Source organism: Ixodes scapularis, unplaced genomic scaffold (genome assembly GCF_016920785.2).
Source record: "Ixodes scapularis isolate PalLabHiFi unplaced genomic scaffold, ASM1692078v2 PGA_scaffold2__306_contigs__length_199485367, whole genome shotgun sequence".
Taxonomy (NCBI): Eukaryota; Metazoa; Arthropoda; class Arachnida; order Ixodida; family Ixodidae; genus Ixodes; species Ixodes scapularis.
In genome coordinates this window covers 85,774,727-85,791,265 of record NW_024609857.1, presented here as the reverse complement: position 1 = coordinate 85,791,265, position 16,539 = coordinate 85,774,727, and the positions used below count along the sequence as shown (strand labels likewise).

Sequence of the window (16,539 nt, the reverse complement as noted above, 5' to 3'; positions counted from 1 at the left end):
AGCCTTTTGCGACTTCTTAGGACCGGATGCGGTGCAGCGGAGCTGGTCGTAAGTCTTCGTTGTCCGTCCCCCTTTCTATGTTTTCTCATGTTTAATTACTGTTACCAACACGCTCGTTTTGTACTTAATTCGTTCACGTGAGCTCTCATGTCTTGTCCCAAGCAACCGACCTCGGAGTTTGATCCTGGTGTGGAAGTCTTCGTTGTCCGTCCCCCCCTTTCTATATATCTTCCTCATGTTTAATTACTGTTACCAACACACTCGTTTTGTACTTAATTGATCCTAAGAGATCGCAAGAGGCCTAAAAACCGGTCTGGTCTCTCTCGGTCGTACTCGGTTGCAAGAGCGTGAACGAGCCTTAAGGTTAGAACTAAGTAGTCGTCCTCCCGAGTCAGAGACTGCCATGCTCTAGTAACCTGACTCGGGGCTGCGTCAGCCGGCCGGCTTAATGGCTATTCACACACTTGCGCCGAGTTCGACCGAGTGCTACTGCAACGGCTTGCGACGACGGGTTGCTATGGTAACAGCTGCGTCGGCTCCAACAAAACCTGTTTTTACCCCGTTTTTTTGGAGCCGACCCGCTGTTGCCGTAAGAACTCGTCGCCGCAAGCCGTTGCAGTTGCACTCGGTTGGATTCGCCTTTATTCGGGCCCCTGGGTTCGGGAGCAGCACTTGGTGGAAGTCTTAACTGCGGCTTCCTTTCAAAGCCCATTCACACACTTGCAACCGAGTAGGACCGACTAAGACCGGTTTCTAAGCCTCTTGCGACGGCTTAGGACCAGCTTCGCAAGCAGCAGCTCATCCGGTCGAAAGCCGTCGGAAGAGGCTTAAAACCCGGTCTTGTCCAAGACTCTCAGTCGGTCCTACTCGCTTGTAAGCGTGTGAACAGGCCTTTATGCAGCACCGTCTTCGCCCCGGCAACTTCGACGGACTCGTGAAACTGTCGACCTTAAACGACTCTGTGCCCTACTGAAGCGGTCACTTCGTGGCCAGCGCACTGGCATCGTCCATGTGCACCTCGTTGCCCTGCTGCCCCTTGGTTTTCTCCGTCACTTTATTAGGTGCCGCCGTTCCCTCGTCCTTGCTCGAGGTCTCGTCCTCAGGTTTCGCTGGGGTCTCGGCGATCGGTGTGGTGTTAGCCGTCGTCAGTGTACGTTCCGGCGCGGGTCGGTCGTTTTTCTTCTTACCCATGCCATCCGTGCATGTCTCAATGGCGGCAGCCGCCCCTTTACCGCCGCCTCCGGATCCGTTTGGACCACGAAGAGCTTGGCGTTGCATCCCCTTCTCCAGAACCCGTGGCCGATTTCTACGTTCTCACGCACTAATCTCCGTCGTGTCTGAACCGGGTGCACGTTTCGCACTTCGGCACCAGGCACTCGTTGCGGGTGTGGCCGGTTCGCTGGCAGCGCAGGCAGAGCGGTGCCCGGCCCGGCGCCACGACGGGTATCACCCCTCCGACGATACGCAGCTGGTGTGGCAGGTCATGCAAACCGAGCTCGGGCTTGAGCCGAATTACGGCCGTACGCGTCATCGACGCACAGCCCACCACGTCCTGCACAGGCCACTTCTAGGTTCCCACTTCGGTCACCTTGCCATACGGTGCGAGTGCCGCCCTCACCTCCTCATGGGGCACGTGGTCCCGGATGCCCGGATCGATGACGATGCACCGCCGTTCATTGACAACAAGATCTTCCGTCGTGGGAACCCTCCGTTTACCCTCGGGTGACTTGGAAGTCACATCCCAGACGTGGTTCATCTGTTACGCCCCTAAAGTGATGACTTCGGGGAGCAGTGCCAGACGACTCAGGGTGTCATCGAAGTCTTCCGCACGATACTGGCGGCCCCGGACGTTATTTTGCAGAAAACGGTGTTCGAAACCGCAGAACCGGTTGGCAGTGGCGGCAAGAAAATCTTAAACTCAGTCTAAGCTGAGTCATACCTGTCATCGCGGCCCGGCTGTGTCGCTGAAGGTGCTCCGGTGGAGCCCAACATCCCAAGTCCGCACTTGGTAAAAACCGGCAACAAAATCGCCACAAAAATGATTTTTTTTCTTCTTTTTATTTTGTGCTTTGACAAAGAAATACAAAACATTTATAAAGGTAAAACAAACAACGCGAACATAAAGTTTAAAATTCTTTTAAACGTTCAAGACTTCAACCGGACAAGCTAAGATAGAGTGCACAGCTTTAACACGGCGCACATTTTCCGTAAAATAAATTCTCACAGGGCACGCATTCTTATAAGCATTACGTAGAGCCATTCAACTTCACCGTATGGCATCTAGGATCTGAATCATGACAAAATCAACTGGAATGTCAGCGGTATTTTCTTACAGGAAAAGACATAATTGGCTAAAATCTACAATGACGGTCAGCAAGTTTTTAATCTATTTTGACTAACTAAATTTTTAATTCGTAAATTATAGTTAAATATATAGCCAATTAGTATATTTTTCCTTGCAATCTCTGGCGTCCGTCGTGGATGGCAGTTTGTTTGCAAAAAATATTGAAAGTCTTCACTGAAACATTTGGGATACTGGGAAATGGGGGGAAGCAAACTTTTATTTTCTGATATATAATACGCACCAATCCCTGCCTGCAATACGCCTCGGTCAGTGCTCTGCATAGCATTTGAGCAGTTTAAAACTTCTCTAAAGGCAACCCATGTCACGTTTGTATGACAAATGACGCGAATGACGCAACGTTCGTGACGCAAGACACCTTTTGTCGAGGGTTTTTCAATCTTTAGCACCCAGTTACCTACAAAGTTTTTCTTTTCTTCTTGCAAATATCAAATCAATGGCCAAGTGCATTCAAATACGATGACGATAGGATCTGAAATTCGCCTGGATCAGAAAGCTTCTTGCAGACCACTTTCGGGTCTTGTCTGGGGTCTAAGGTGAACAGGTACACCGCGCTGAAAGAAAACAAAAAAACAAAAAAACATATAGCTAAAATATTACTAACGCTTTGCCGGCAATTGTATGACACGAAGAAACTGCAAACTTTAGTATATTTATCGGTTGTTTATCCTAAACTTTTCCGGTATGTATATGCGGTTTCAGGGATGTCATGCAGACGCTCGCAAGCTCGGCATATAACCAAGTCGCAAAATGTTAAGACTTATAGGAATTCGAGTTATTTTGTGAACCAGTGAACCAGTAATTATGACGCCATGCTCAGACCTTGTCTTATAGGCGGTATCGATTAGATGTCACTGCCAGACAAAGAAACGCAGGTCGTGGCTCATCATGTTCACACCTCGTGATTTCTACTAGGGCTTTCTTATCGGCTAATCCCGCATTTTCCTTGACTACGGGGCGACGTTTATAAGCTTGGGAGTCACCAAGCGTTTCTTAGGCCGTCGGTGACGTATTAGTTTCTCGTAAAATTAGAAAGAAAAGAAGTCAGAGGGAATTAGACGAGAGTGAAGAGAAAGGGAGGGAAAGATTTTGAGAAAAGCTGAATCCGGGTAAAGAGACAGTGAGGCTGGGGAGTTTTGATGGAATTCTGCCTCGAGCCAGTCCGCCTAACCGGTGAATTCCAAGACGTCTAGCAGCAGTTCTTGTAATATGCTCATCCTTAAAGAGCAAACCCATAGCTTTTTTCTTTACTATCTACTACAGTAGAAAGTATGATGCCTTTAGATGTAGGTTTAACGATGCCAACTATTGAAATTTTGGCATAAAATCTGGGATGGTGGCCAATGTAACGATGCCGAAGGGAAGAGAAATTAATTATCGTTGTCGTTTGGGCGTAGCGAATATCAACCTTTGGCAGTACTTATTTTGGCTGGGAAGGCCTGGGTGAAAGTGACATCCGAGATTTACATCAGCATACGATTGTATAAAAACAAATAAATTATAACTAGGATTCCGTGTTTAGGGAGTTTATTTCTTGTCAAATTCGGAGGGTGCTTTTTAGAGTTTATTTTTGTCTCTAAATTCTGTGTTTATTGCACTTCAGTTTTCTTAAATTCCAAATTCTTTGAAAATTCAATGCGTATTTCATTGTGTTCCCAATTTTTTTTAGTCAAAAACAAAGTAAACAAAGTCCGATTACCATGACCCGTTGTCCTGAAGGATCCTTGACGAGATAAAAGGCAAATCTCCTTTGTAAGTATTTCGATATTTCAAAGAAAACTGAAGCGAGATTTTATCAGGATTTTTTTTATTTTGCCGTTGCGACCTCGCAATTTGGATCCGATCTGATGTAGAATTTACGAGCGAGTGTTTTTTTTTTTAGATTTTTCTAATTTATCCAAAAAACAGGACCCTAATTATAGTGAGAATTAAAATCCCCGGAGAAGGGGAACAAGGGGGACAAAGGACAAACACAAATCTCCAAACACAACTAGATGACTGGTGTGCGACCGAAAAAATCCGCCTGGTCCTAGTATCGAACCGGGGACCTCTCCATTTCCAGTAGAGCTCTCTGCCAACTGAGAGAACCCGTAGCTAGACGTCAGTAGAGCAAACGGGTTTTGTCAGCTGCCACCAGTCTAACACCAACAAGGATGAACGGCCTGCATTTTAATGTTATTATGACACTGAAATTATTGCAAAGGTGCAAGCGAGCTGGACAAGAATGATGATTATAGTCCCTGTGTTTCGAGATTTGAGTTTGTCCTTTGTCCCCCTTGTTCCCCTTCTCCAAGGATTATAATCATGATTCTTGTCCAGCGCGCATGCACCTGTGCATTAATCCGGTCGTTGAAACTGGCGCGCAGCGTCAGTTTCAACGACCGGCCACCCTATGGCGCTGCGTGTCCGGCGAATGTAGAGTGCCTTCATACACACGCGCTCCTTTGCGTGAGTGGTGACATCTCAGCCATTTTTCCGCCCGATCGTTTTTTTATGCATTTTGAAGTGCGCGCAATCCGGTGTCACTCAGCTCGAGCGCGTAGCTTTGGCTAATGCATAGACGCCATTTTACCGCCCAAGTCACGCACCGAGTGCGCGAGAGCGTCACGCGCTGGCACATTCAGGGCAACAATGGATGTCTTCACCCTGAGACAGACAGACATGTAGGCACCCTAGGCGAATGGGATCCTGGTCGACGCGTGCTAGCCAATGGGATCGAAGCGGTGTAAAAGGTGCCGTGGCAAACCGGCGAATGGGAGCTGGCTTGACTCGGAGAAGATTTAAGAGCCTTTTGGCGTGGTTTCAAAGCTGGTGACGTCGGCTCGCTCCATGAGACAGTTCAAGGCCCGTTCACACTCTTGCAACCGAGTACGACCGAGAGAGACGAGGCCTGTTGAAATCTCTTAAAATTTCTTAGGACGAGGGAACACACCGGCATTCCGGCGCCATCTATGCGGTGACCCTGGAACTGCGTTTCACAAGAGCGAAGGTTTTTCCAGATTTCCGAGGAGAAATGTGCGTAATACGTATAAGAAAGGCTCGTTTACAACGTTGACAAAAGGTTTTCGAGCCAAGAAAGAAAGGATAATGCGCGAGAGAAATAGAAAATATGCCGGACCGCCAGGTTTACTTACTCTGCTACCCAATAAATAGCGCCAGTGTGTCCTCTCGTTTTAAAGGGGCCCTGCAATCATATTTAAGTGTCTACCTTTTTTGCGGTTTCCACGTCTCTTGGGGTTGGGGCAAGCCAGCGGGCACGGAGAGAGTAACTAAATATGAGTACGTCATATTTTAACCGGACGACGCGGAAACCTCCTCCACCGACGAGGGCGACCCGCGGTACCGAAAGCGCGCAAAATGTGACGTCTTTGGTCCTGGGCTTGCCACTGGTCAAAGCCGCTAAGAGCTTTTTTTTAGTCGAGATACAAAATATAAGTGTCGCGAAACGTTTCAATTATGTATGAAAGTAGTTTTTGTTCACTATTTTAGATCAGAAAAGAAACAAATGCAGTTTAGAAAGTACGGAAACGAGAAATGACCCGTCGACATACCCGCCACCAAGCGGCGGAAAAAAACGGCGCATACTAGAAAAGGCTAGTGGGATGAGGCTACGGCAAACGAGGAGCGTAGAAGGTCCCGGATGTACGTGGCGGCGCTGTGGTCGTATACCGGCTCAAGAATCCGACCGGATCCGAGCGTTCCGAAGGCCTTCGGCGCGGGCCCTGGTGGCGATTTGGCCATTTGGCGGTGCGTCAGCGCAAAGTGGCTCCCGTTCTGAACTGATCTTTACCCCGTGTTTGCTGTCGTTTGTGGCCAATGAAATGTTATGCCGAATTAGTGTTCAGTCGCGCTGTAAATGCAATGCGAGCTGCCCTGGCAGCCCGCTTCATACAGCCTATCCAACACGTGCTTTAGTGGCGCCCTCTCGAGCCGTCGACACGGAGTGCGGCAGCCGTGTGCGCTCGATGAGCTCACTATACTCACTCCTCCTCCTCTAGTTCAAGGCCACTCAAGCCAGGACCTACGACGTCATGAAGGAGGTTATTTTTTGCTTGTTTTTGTAATTCTAATTTGCCTATAACTTTTAAAATAAAGCGAAATTTGAGAAAAGAAAAGTTGGATTAAGTTACTACGTTCAGCACGCTCAGGTTCAGTGCAAATTAAAGACCAGTCAAAAAGTCATTGCAGGGCCCCTTTAAGAGGTCTCAAAGCGCCCAGTTCTAAGAGGTCGCAAGTGTGTCATTTTGCGCAGCGTCAGTTTCACCGACCGGCCACCCTATGGCGCTGCGTGTCCGGCGAATGGGATCCTGGTCGGCGCGTACTAGCCAATAGGATCGAAGCGGTGTAAAAGGTGCCGTGGCAAACCGGCGAATGGGAGCTGGCTTGACTCGGAGAAAATTTAAGAGCCTTTTGGCGAGGTTTCAAAGCTGATGACGTCGGCTCGCTCCATGAGACAGTTCAAGGCCCGTTCACACTCTTGCAACCGAGTACGACCGAGAGAGACGAGGCCTGTTGAAACCTCTTAAAATTTCTTAGGACGAGGGAACACACCCAGAGCCGTATATGTAGAGAGTTTGGTCAATGGGAGGTGCGGGCAGAGCCAGGGCGTGCGGCAGACTCGGAAAGAGGGCTTGGCATGCTCTCTTGACCAACCAGAAGCCGAAAAGAATCCCCTAGCGGTGGTAGCGAGAAACAGTTCTGAGCCGATCGATCATCGAAGGTCTATGTTCGTATATGGTATTAAAAAGTACAAAAGAGTGAAGTGTAGTAACTTTTTGTGGTTGGAAATAGGGTGCACGTGTTGTTTTCATCATGATCATGCAGAAAGGTGTAAGAAACGAATGCGCCGCTCAACTCTGTTTTGCGCGGACAGTGTGTGACCGCTTTGACGGCAGATTCCCGGCCCTCGGCGTTTGGCGTACGGATTATGTCGATCGTTCCGCTAATCGCATTCTTCCACCATCATTTTGGATGAGCGTGATTGAAACATGACGTGTACCATATTTTCAGCCATTGAGAGTTACTTCAATGCAGTTATCAGGTTTGTTTCTCGCGACCACCACCAGGGTAATATTTCCGGCTTCTGGTTGGTCAGATTCAAATTTCTGAAGACGCCCTGGAACACGCCCAGCCAGCTTTCGGCAAATGACGCCTCCTCATTTGTCTCCTATACTTACCAACGAATGGCCAAACTCTCTACATATACGGCTCTGAACACACCGGCATTCCGGCGCCATCTATGCGGTGACCCTGGAACTGCGTTTCACAAGAGCGAAGGTTTTTGCGGGATTTCCGAGGTGAAATGTGCGTATTACGTATAAGGCTTGTTTATAACGTTGACAAAAGTTTTTCGAACCAAAAAAGAAATGATAATGCACGAGAGAAATAGAAAATATGCCGGACCGCCAAGTTTACATTGCTACCCAATAGATGTCGCCAGTGTGTCCTCTCGTTTTAAGAGGTTTCAAGGCGCCCAGTTCTAAGAGGTCGCAAGAGTGAGAAGGGGCCTTAATGCTTGCATTAAAAACGAATACAACGCCTTCGCCAAAGCGCGGAAAGGAGAGAGGAGCGAAGATTTGAAGCCACCTTATGGCGGCCGCGTCACGTGATTCCAAGAGGGCAGCGCCCGTGCGACGAAGGGTGAAAAGGTCTATAACGTAAAACCTGAGGCAATTTGCATGTGAACCGGAAGCTACCCACCCGCCTAAGGCTCTATGCTGCCAGACACTGAGGAAGACGAGGAGAAAGGAGCGCGCGGAGACGTCAGAACCTTGAGCTCCGGTTGAAATGATCAGTGGGCAGACGCGAAGCTAGCTGCCTTTGTCGGCATTACACTCATCTAACGCGTTAGAACGCTGAACGGCGTCGTCCGGTGTTCACCTTTTGCATTGGAACGCATTCGACGAGTGCAGTTGAGAACTTGAGACACAGGCAGCTATGCGTCTGCCCACTAATCAATCCAACGAGAGCTCGGCGTTTTGACGTCCCCAGGCACTCTCGACTCCGCAGTTTCTGCCCGCATTGCCTGGTATAACATAGGGGAGAGAAAAAAAGAATTAACAATTATCAATCACGCCTGACTGGAGAAATATTATTACTGTGGTCTGAGCTTCCGAGCTTGATTGGAAGTTACTGAAAAAACGCCCCTGCCACACGAACCCAGCCCAGCACACAATAAACCATTTTCAAAATTGTGCGCCACCTATGGTAGCTGCGGCGCCAGTTATTCGAATCCGTCATTGATTGATTGATCACGTGCTCTGAGCATGTATTGGACACGAGGGAAGCGTCAGCGTTCTGCGCGAGTTCGGTTCAGCTCGTATTGGAAACGAACGCTGCGTCAACGTTCGGCCAGGACTCGGGTCCAATCGCATCCTTCGTGCCCAAAAAATGCCGACCGCCAATGTTGCTTGATGGGGTTATGAAGGGGTATATTTAGCAAAAACGTGTAAGCCCCGTGGGAACTTCAACGAGGTTCTGGCAACGATTCCCTTTGTCCTGTACCGACTTACTTTGGGTCGTCTTCGGTCACGCACTCCTTTACGAATGACAGCATTTCGTCGAGAAATCCGAGGCATACTCGGTCTGACCACTGCCCCTGCAAGAGACAACAGGAGTAGCTCTTCAGTAATAGGTGTGTTGCCGGAGGCTCGAGTAGGCGGTCACTGATCTTGTTTGCGAGTCCCACAGATAAGGTATAACCAGATAACTGCTCCGTGTGAATCCTCAATGGTTTTTGTACACCATCTTGCTTTATTAACTTTTTGCAGTGTAACTTTAGAGTCAATTATTGGACATTAGGATGGTAGAGGCAGTGACATTAAGCAAACATGTAGTGATAAATATGCTTAAATAATGTGTTCCTTTTGGGCACTTTGCATTAACACCTTACCATTAATTATTGCTCTCTTCGTCGATGTGTGTCGTTTCTACACCGAACTGTGTTATTTTGGCGCGTGCTAGTTCGAACGAGTTGCGCTGTCGTGTGTTGCTTTGTCGCTCTCCTACTTTTTACCAGTTAAGCTATAGAACTAAATATCAGGCGCTTACTACAATTTTTGTCCATTCTCCAAATTTTATTAATTTTCTTAAGTTTCGACAACTTTGGAACTTGAAGTCAACGGCAACTGTTGCTTGTCTCAAACTTGTGACCTCGTTTCTTAGGTTGAAACGATTGGTCTTTTTGTCTATTTTTAACTGCCTTTTATTACTACCTTCAGATTTTTATGGAGTTGTCTGAAACACCAATTACTGGTTTGGGACCCAATGAACCATACATCTGTATAAATGCTCAACTTGCGAGTTGCTAATAATTAGGGGTTCAAGACTCAAAAGATAGAGGCCCATGCGGCGCCAAGTTAAATTTACTTAAAATAAACAACTTCCGAAAACAAGGTGCAATTTCTTAAAGAATATCCTTATGCTGTTTCTTTGAAATAAATGTGAAATGTAAATTTTTTGTTCTAGTCTTCAGGCACCAGAACACTAATGCAAACGTTCAGCTATTCAAAACTTTTAACCGTAGTACTAAAAGACTAGCACGTGTTGGTGAGAATGGTTCGAAAACAGTGACCTCTGTACTATCACAGAAGTGCCGGTTCACATCATTGACCCGTTCAACCTATGCTGAAAATATATCACTCTAAAAACACCTGGTTGCAAACCAACTCTTAGGGGTTCTTCGGCTTGTCCATGTTTTGCCCCCTAAAAAGTTCTTTTAAACACGCTGTTAAACCTTCTTTGTGAAAAACCTATAAGGGATTTTTTTAAGCTCCTTTTGTGATGCGAAAGTGTGCTTCATCGCCCAGTTGCCTCTCTAGTACGCCAGCAGGCGATAGTGCTTAATGCGAAACCGTTCCACACGAGCTGTATATAGTTATTGAGGCGTCGAGGTACCTTTCAAGAGCGGAATGGTTTTAGAGTGTACTGTGAAAACACCGTGTTAACGAAACCTATAAAATTTTCTCCTATAACCATGTAACTGTGCTAACACATCTGTACATGAGGAGCGATTGTTTGCTTGTTGTTAGTTAGAGAGGTGACTTTCTCTGCAAACAAGCAGCTTGTGCCTCGTTCTTAGCTTGAAGGCGAGGATAAGATGAGAAAGAAATATGTGACAAAAGCACAAAATAAAAAAAAAATGTCACCAGAATGAACAAAGTGAAAGAAGTTTCAAGTGGGAATCCCACATCTTTCTAACTTCATTGCCCGGCTTTCTCATTACACATAGGCATGATCCATATTGTACTCGTTCAAATTAAAGAAATGTGTGATTGGAAATATGGGTAAGAAGTAAGGCAGGTATTGCAGTCACCCTGGCGAGGGATGGCATCTCCTCGACGCTGTACTCCTGGACGGATTGCACCTCACCATACGCAGTCCGAAAGCCGACCATGACCCTAGGAACGCCTGTCAGGAAAGACTGGCTCCAGCAGGACAGAAGCTTATTCCTGATAGGAAAAAATAGATAAATAAAAGAACACGGAACAGGCGTGTTACTAAAAAAGTCAATCACGCAGTTCTTTATAAGATGTTCTTCAAAGTTCCGGTTTATGGTGATTTCCCCATCTTTCGCCTGTGAATTTGGTGATGCAAGTGTCTGCGAGCCGTGTTCGGCTGTGCAGGCCTCACATGCACATCCACGCACACATCCACATGCATGAGAAAGAGGCTTCCGTGCCGCTACTTCTATATACACCCCCACACTGTTAACAAACAAGACCGTTTTATTCACACCAGGTGTGGGTAGCACTGCACGTGCACAGGAAACAAATTCGGGAGAAGTGGAGCGTCTGCACATGAGCAGTGCCGACGGCATCGCCACTGCAGTGCCTTGACGCCAGAGAGTTAGTCTATAGTACCCGTAAGCCAACTTTTTTTCTTAATTTTTTGGGGTTTTCTAATTAGTGACTGTAGGATATTTGAAAAAGTGTTATATTTATTTTAACGACTGCAAGATACCTATGCCCTCTAATAGTACGAGAAATCACAATGGGCGTAGCTTGTATTAAAATTGAAGAATTGGAATTTATAAGTAGAAATTACTTTTACATTATAGTGGACGAAGCGCGCGCGCGCGCGTACGCACGCACGCACGCACGCACGCGCACACGCACGCGCGCGCACGCACGCACGCACGCACGCACGCACGCACACACACACACACACACACACGCGCGCGCGCACACGCGCGCACACACACACACACACACGCACACACACGCACACACACGCACACACACACGCACACGCGCACACGCGCACACACACACACACACAACGCGCCGGTCGGCGTTCCACACGCTCTGTCCGCTTGTGCCGATCGTCCTCGCCACCATAGAGTTATTGGAGAGTTCTAGAATAAGGGGCCCCAAAGCTTGGGGGCCCCAAAGAAATAGGGGTCCACACTGCGCAAGCTCAGAACCCAAACTCCGTTCGGGGTTTTGGGTTGGCGCTCGCCCCCAACGCACAATTTGAGAAATAGCGTGGGGCCCCCAATTGCTTAGGGCCGGGCTGCGTCGGCAAACATGGCGGCGCCCTTTCCGATCGCTTCGGAGCGAATTCGTCATGACCGCTGCAGTATTAGCCAATATAATTGCCAAATAATTGTGCAACGGGCTTTCGCTTTGCTTTATCTGGCTCAAGTCACAAAGAATGAGCGATGGGCCCGCCCCATTTTAAAGACCGTCCCTGATTCTGGCCGTTCCTAAGCCTAAACGTTATTAGATTACCTCAGTTACGGAGCTGCTCATAGACGCCGCACGCACGAACAGTACCCCCCCCCTCACTCACCACGACTCGCCAAGCGTCGCTCGACGCGCCGCCAGACGGCTGCTTTGGTAACTGAATCAAGATACGTACGTTTCAACGTTACTAGAAACGTAAAAACCAACGGAAAAAAACTCTTTTTGTAGTAACTTTTATTGGAGTTTAGTACAAAATGGGGGGCGCGTGATGTTTTCTAAAATCTTTAGTTTGCTAGGTTTTCCGGCTCAATAATATATTTTTCATACAACCATGCCTCAGCGGTGATTTCAGGTAGCGCGTCCCGACCTAGGCTCATCTTAACTTCGGGGTGAATTCGCGGCGCGTCCGCTGGGGAGACGGGGGTGGCATCCCTGTAACCCTTTCCACTGTATCTGTTTCTGTTCAGAAATGACCGATTGCAACCAAAAGGGATATTAGGTGCAGTTCCTCGAGTGACCGCTGCAGGGTAAATGGCGGCGTTTGATCGCCATTTGGCGCTTCAGCTGTGCTCTTTGGAACACAGTTATGAAACGAAAATATATATGGGGCTTCGAACGACGCTTGACGGATTGAAGTGAGTAAGGGGGGGTGCCCCCCTCCGCGGGAGCTCCACAACTGAGGTAATTTAATAACGTTGGCAGGGGGTAGCGGTGACGTCAGAACGCCGAGCCCTGATTGGCTGATCGCGACCCCCTATCTGAGCATCGTCTGCTCGCGACGTCGTCTGCGTCTGTCTCACCTTCCCGCGACTTTTGAAAGTGCAGAGGCCAGATTCACGAAACGATCTTACGCCAAAAATGTGCGTAAGACAAAACGTAAGAACAAATTCGTATTCACGAAACGAAATTATCGTAAGCTTTGCGCAGGTTACGACGGAATCCTACGACAGCTCCGAAGCTGTCTTACGCACTTCTTACGATCAAATCAACATGGCCGACAGCGTCGCTCAGTTACTTGGTCGTGACGGCCTACGGACGTTTATTTTTATACGTGCACTTCTCACGCGTCCCGACTACAAGCAGCAAGAAAACAAGTAAAAAGTACTCGAAATAAACCACGACGAACAAGAACGCTGGATCCACAAACACCCGGGAAATGCTCCAACGGCCACGATTCCACTGACCCCGACCAAGCGAGCTCGGCAGATAGGCCTGGCAGGCACTCCGACTCGGCGCAGCGGTGCTCCGACAAACCTTGGCCACGACCGTCTGCCCACGACCGGCTGGCGTGCTGAATGGAATATGCCCGCGCGACCCTTGTGAACCCTTGTCAACCCTTGTGAACCCTTGTGAACCCTTGTGAATCCTTGTGAACCCTTCCCGTATTATACTTTGATCGCTGACCTCAATTTTAGATTAAGAGGTCAATCTCTTCCTCTTGTCTTCTCCTTGTTTTCCGAGGCAGCGGTGACTCTCGCCTGTGAAAAAGCGGTGAATCTCCGACAGACTCAGGAAAGGTAAAGCAGCCATCGCTTTGACCAGCAGACGTAAAGTAGATGACGTTAACTGCGCCAACCCGCCGACGCCGTTAAAGAGTGAGGAGTCTCGCCACACACGAAAGGAGGGAAAAAGTATTTGGGAGGGAACTTGCGGACTCTAGCCACCCTTACTCTCGGTTCTTAGCTAACAAACCTCGGCGCCTCGAGACACCTCGCCTGTGAGTTTTTGACTTCCCTGCTTGATGCGCGTCTGCTAGTTGTTAGACAAAAACAACGTACCGCTCGAGTTTTTTCGTATGTCCTCTTTGAAAGGCGAAGTCGAGCTCGCTCGTAAAGACCTGCACTTCCGAAAGTCGTAGGAAAGGTAAGACAGACGCAGACGACGTTGCAAAGGAGCAGACGACGCTCAGATAGGGGGTCGTGATCAGCCAATCAGGGCTCGGCGTTTTGACGTCACCGCTACTTTTTTTCTCATGCGCAGACGACGAAAATGAGCCCACTTGCGAGGCGTATAGAGATGCGGTAACCGTTGACATGGCAAAGTATTGCTACTCCGTGGCTACGAGTGGATTTCGTTCCTTGAAGGATACCTTCAGCTTAAAAACAATAAGTATTTCAAGGCTTCAAAGTCGCTCCCGTTCATATCTAAATAGAGCAGCCGCTCGCAGAGTGTATATATATATGCTCGCTCGCGTTTGTCTGAGTTTCGGCAGAGTTGAAGGCCTAAACCTTCGGGAATCTGGGAACGAGCGCAAATCTGGGAACGAGCGAAAAATATGAGAACGATCGCCAAATTACAACGCGCTACGCGTTGTAATTTGACGGTAGTTCTCAGATTTCTTGGGCATTCGTGTGCGCTTTGACCGTGTGCTGTTTTAGCTGAATACAGCCAACGGCATTTATGCTGATTTTAGATTGTCTCTTGTTTTAGCCGGCTTGACTGGAATTTACCTTAACTATTATTTGTAAACAAAACATACTTGCTAAGCGCATATGTTTTACGTTTATTAATATTTTTTCGTGATTATTACGCTTGTTAGCCGCATTGACGCTGCAAGCGGGCCGAATGTTCCAGATGCCCACGCGGCGCGGGTACATATAAGGGACTCCGCGTGGCAAGCCGGAGGCAGTCTCGTCCCAGCTCTCGATCTTGCTGTTTTGCCGACATCGACGCCGGCGATACTATCCTTCTATTTTTTTTTTTTTTAGCACAAGTTCGCTTCATTAAATGTTTAGTTTGATTCAGTTTTCATCGGCTCATCAATTGTCATTTGTGACATTTTGGTGGAGGTGCTGGGTACCACGCTTCATGCCAGTGAGACGTACCCCTCAAAAGATCAGTCGGGCTCGATCTTTCTCCAGTCCCGGAAAGCTTATCCCCGTTGACAAACCTGAAACCCGGAACAGCCGCCGTACCCAAGGCTTGCCCCCGAAATTCGTCCCTCTACGGCCGAAGACAACGAGGACTACGGCCACTGTTAGCTTCACGTCGCAGCAAGACGGAACACCAACGACTTCCATCTTCTACGTGCGGGCCCCGCCAGGGATGCCGGCGACTTTCATTGGCGACTTTTGCGAAGGTGTGGACGACTGGCTCAGCCCGTACGAGCGTGTCGCCCGGTTCAACAGGTGGGGGGGGGGGGGGGGGGGGGGCTGAGCAAAGCCTACGGAACGTCTACTTCGCTTCAAAAGGCATGGCCCGCACCTGGTACGAAAACCACGATGCGTCGATTTTGTCGTGGGAAGAATTCCAGACCGAGCTCCGACGGACCTTTGCCAACCAGCGGCGACGAAATCAGGGCGAAGAACTTATGCAAGCAAGAACCCAAGGGCCGAACGAGAGCGACACAAGCTTCGTCGAAGACGTTCTCCGCCTGATGAACCGCGACGGCTCAAACGCTCCTGAAGAGAAAAAGCTGCGGGTCCCGATGCGCGGCGTGAAGGAAAACATCTTGGGAGGACTTGTTCGGAGCTCGCCTACCACTGTCAAAGGTTTCATCACTGAGGCCACAATCATCGAACGTGCTCTTCAATCACTACCAGAGCCTTCCCGGCTTCGCTGCCCCCTCGCCGTACAGCAGCAACACCCCGGACACCCCGCGAGGTCATCCGGGACGTCGTCCGGGAGGAAATCAAGACACTCCTGCCCACGGCCAACCAGCCTGCTTCGCTGTCGATAGCCGAAGTTGTCCACGATGAAGTTCAGCGGGCATTTTAACCGGAGGCTCCTGCCAGCGCAGCAGCACCCGAGGAGCCCTCCCCTACCTGCGCCGCAGTAGGTCGAGGGCCGGTGCCAGCTGCCTGGCAGTATTCGACGCCGCCTCGACGGGACCTACCAGCGCTGCAGACTTTCTGACGTCGAGAAGGGCAGCCCCAGGTCGTCCGCACCGAACAACCAGCGCCTGGGAAGACGGACGTGTGGCGCAGGGCCGATCGACGACCGCTGTGTTATCATTGCGGCGAGGTCGACCACATCTACCGGAGGTGCCCATACCGACAAATGGCGCCGAGCGACCCGCGACCCCCGCTTTGGGGAACGACCAAGGGGCATTGATGAGTACCTTAGACGACCTCTGACCCCAGTGCCGACCTTACCACGAGGTTCCCGTTTGCCTTCGCCCTCGACATACGCTTTCACACCTTTCGCCACTCCCGGCGGGACATCCTGTCCCCATATTTCGGTGGGAAAGATAAGTGCGGCAACGGCAAGGAGGTGGCGTTGCCGAAGACGACCGAAGTAAAGAGCTTCCAATAACGACCGGAGCGCTCCCACTCTCCCGACGCTACGCATCTCAACGACACCCCTGCCACAGTGCCCAACAACCTAAACGTTGTTATCGACGGCCACGAGGCATCGGCACACGTGGATACCGGAGTAGACTACTCAGTCTTGAGTGGAAGGCTCTCTCGCCGCCTGCGAAAAGTGACAACGCTGTGGGAAGGCTCTCAGATACGAACCGCCGGTGGGCACTTTATCGCACCAGTCGGGAAA

General features: G+C 49.3%; 1 protein-coding gene across 1 annotated transcript in view; it reads right to left on the bottom strand.

Moving 5' to 3' along the window:
- Positions 1-2,541: 2,541 nt before the first annotated feature.
- LOC8053173 (decapping and exoribonuclease protein) overlaps positions 2,542-16,539 on the bottom strand; it is a 75,932-nt gene continuing 61,934 nt past the window's right edge. Inside the window, exons 5-7 of the mRNA XM_040206930.3 lie at positions 10,677-10,812; positions 8,875-8,960; positions 2,542-2,916 (exon numbers count right to left, since the gene is read on the bottom strand). Coding sequence (XP_040062864.2) covers positions 2,796-2,916; positions 8,875-8,960; positions 10,677-10,812 — 343 coding nt within the window. The 3' untranslated portion in view covers positions 2,542-2,795. The remainder of the gene's footprint in view (positions 2,917-8,874; positions 8,961-10,676; positions 10,813-16,539) is intronic.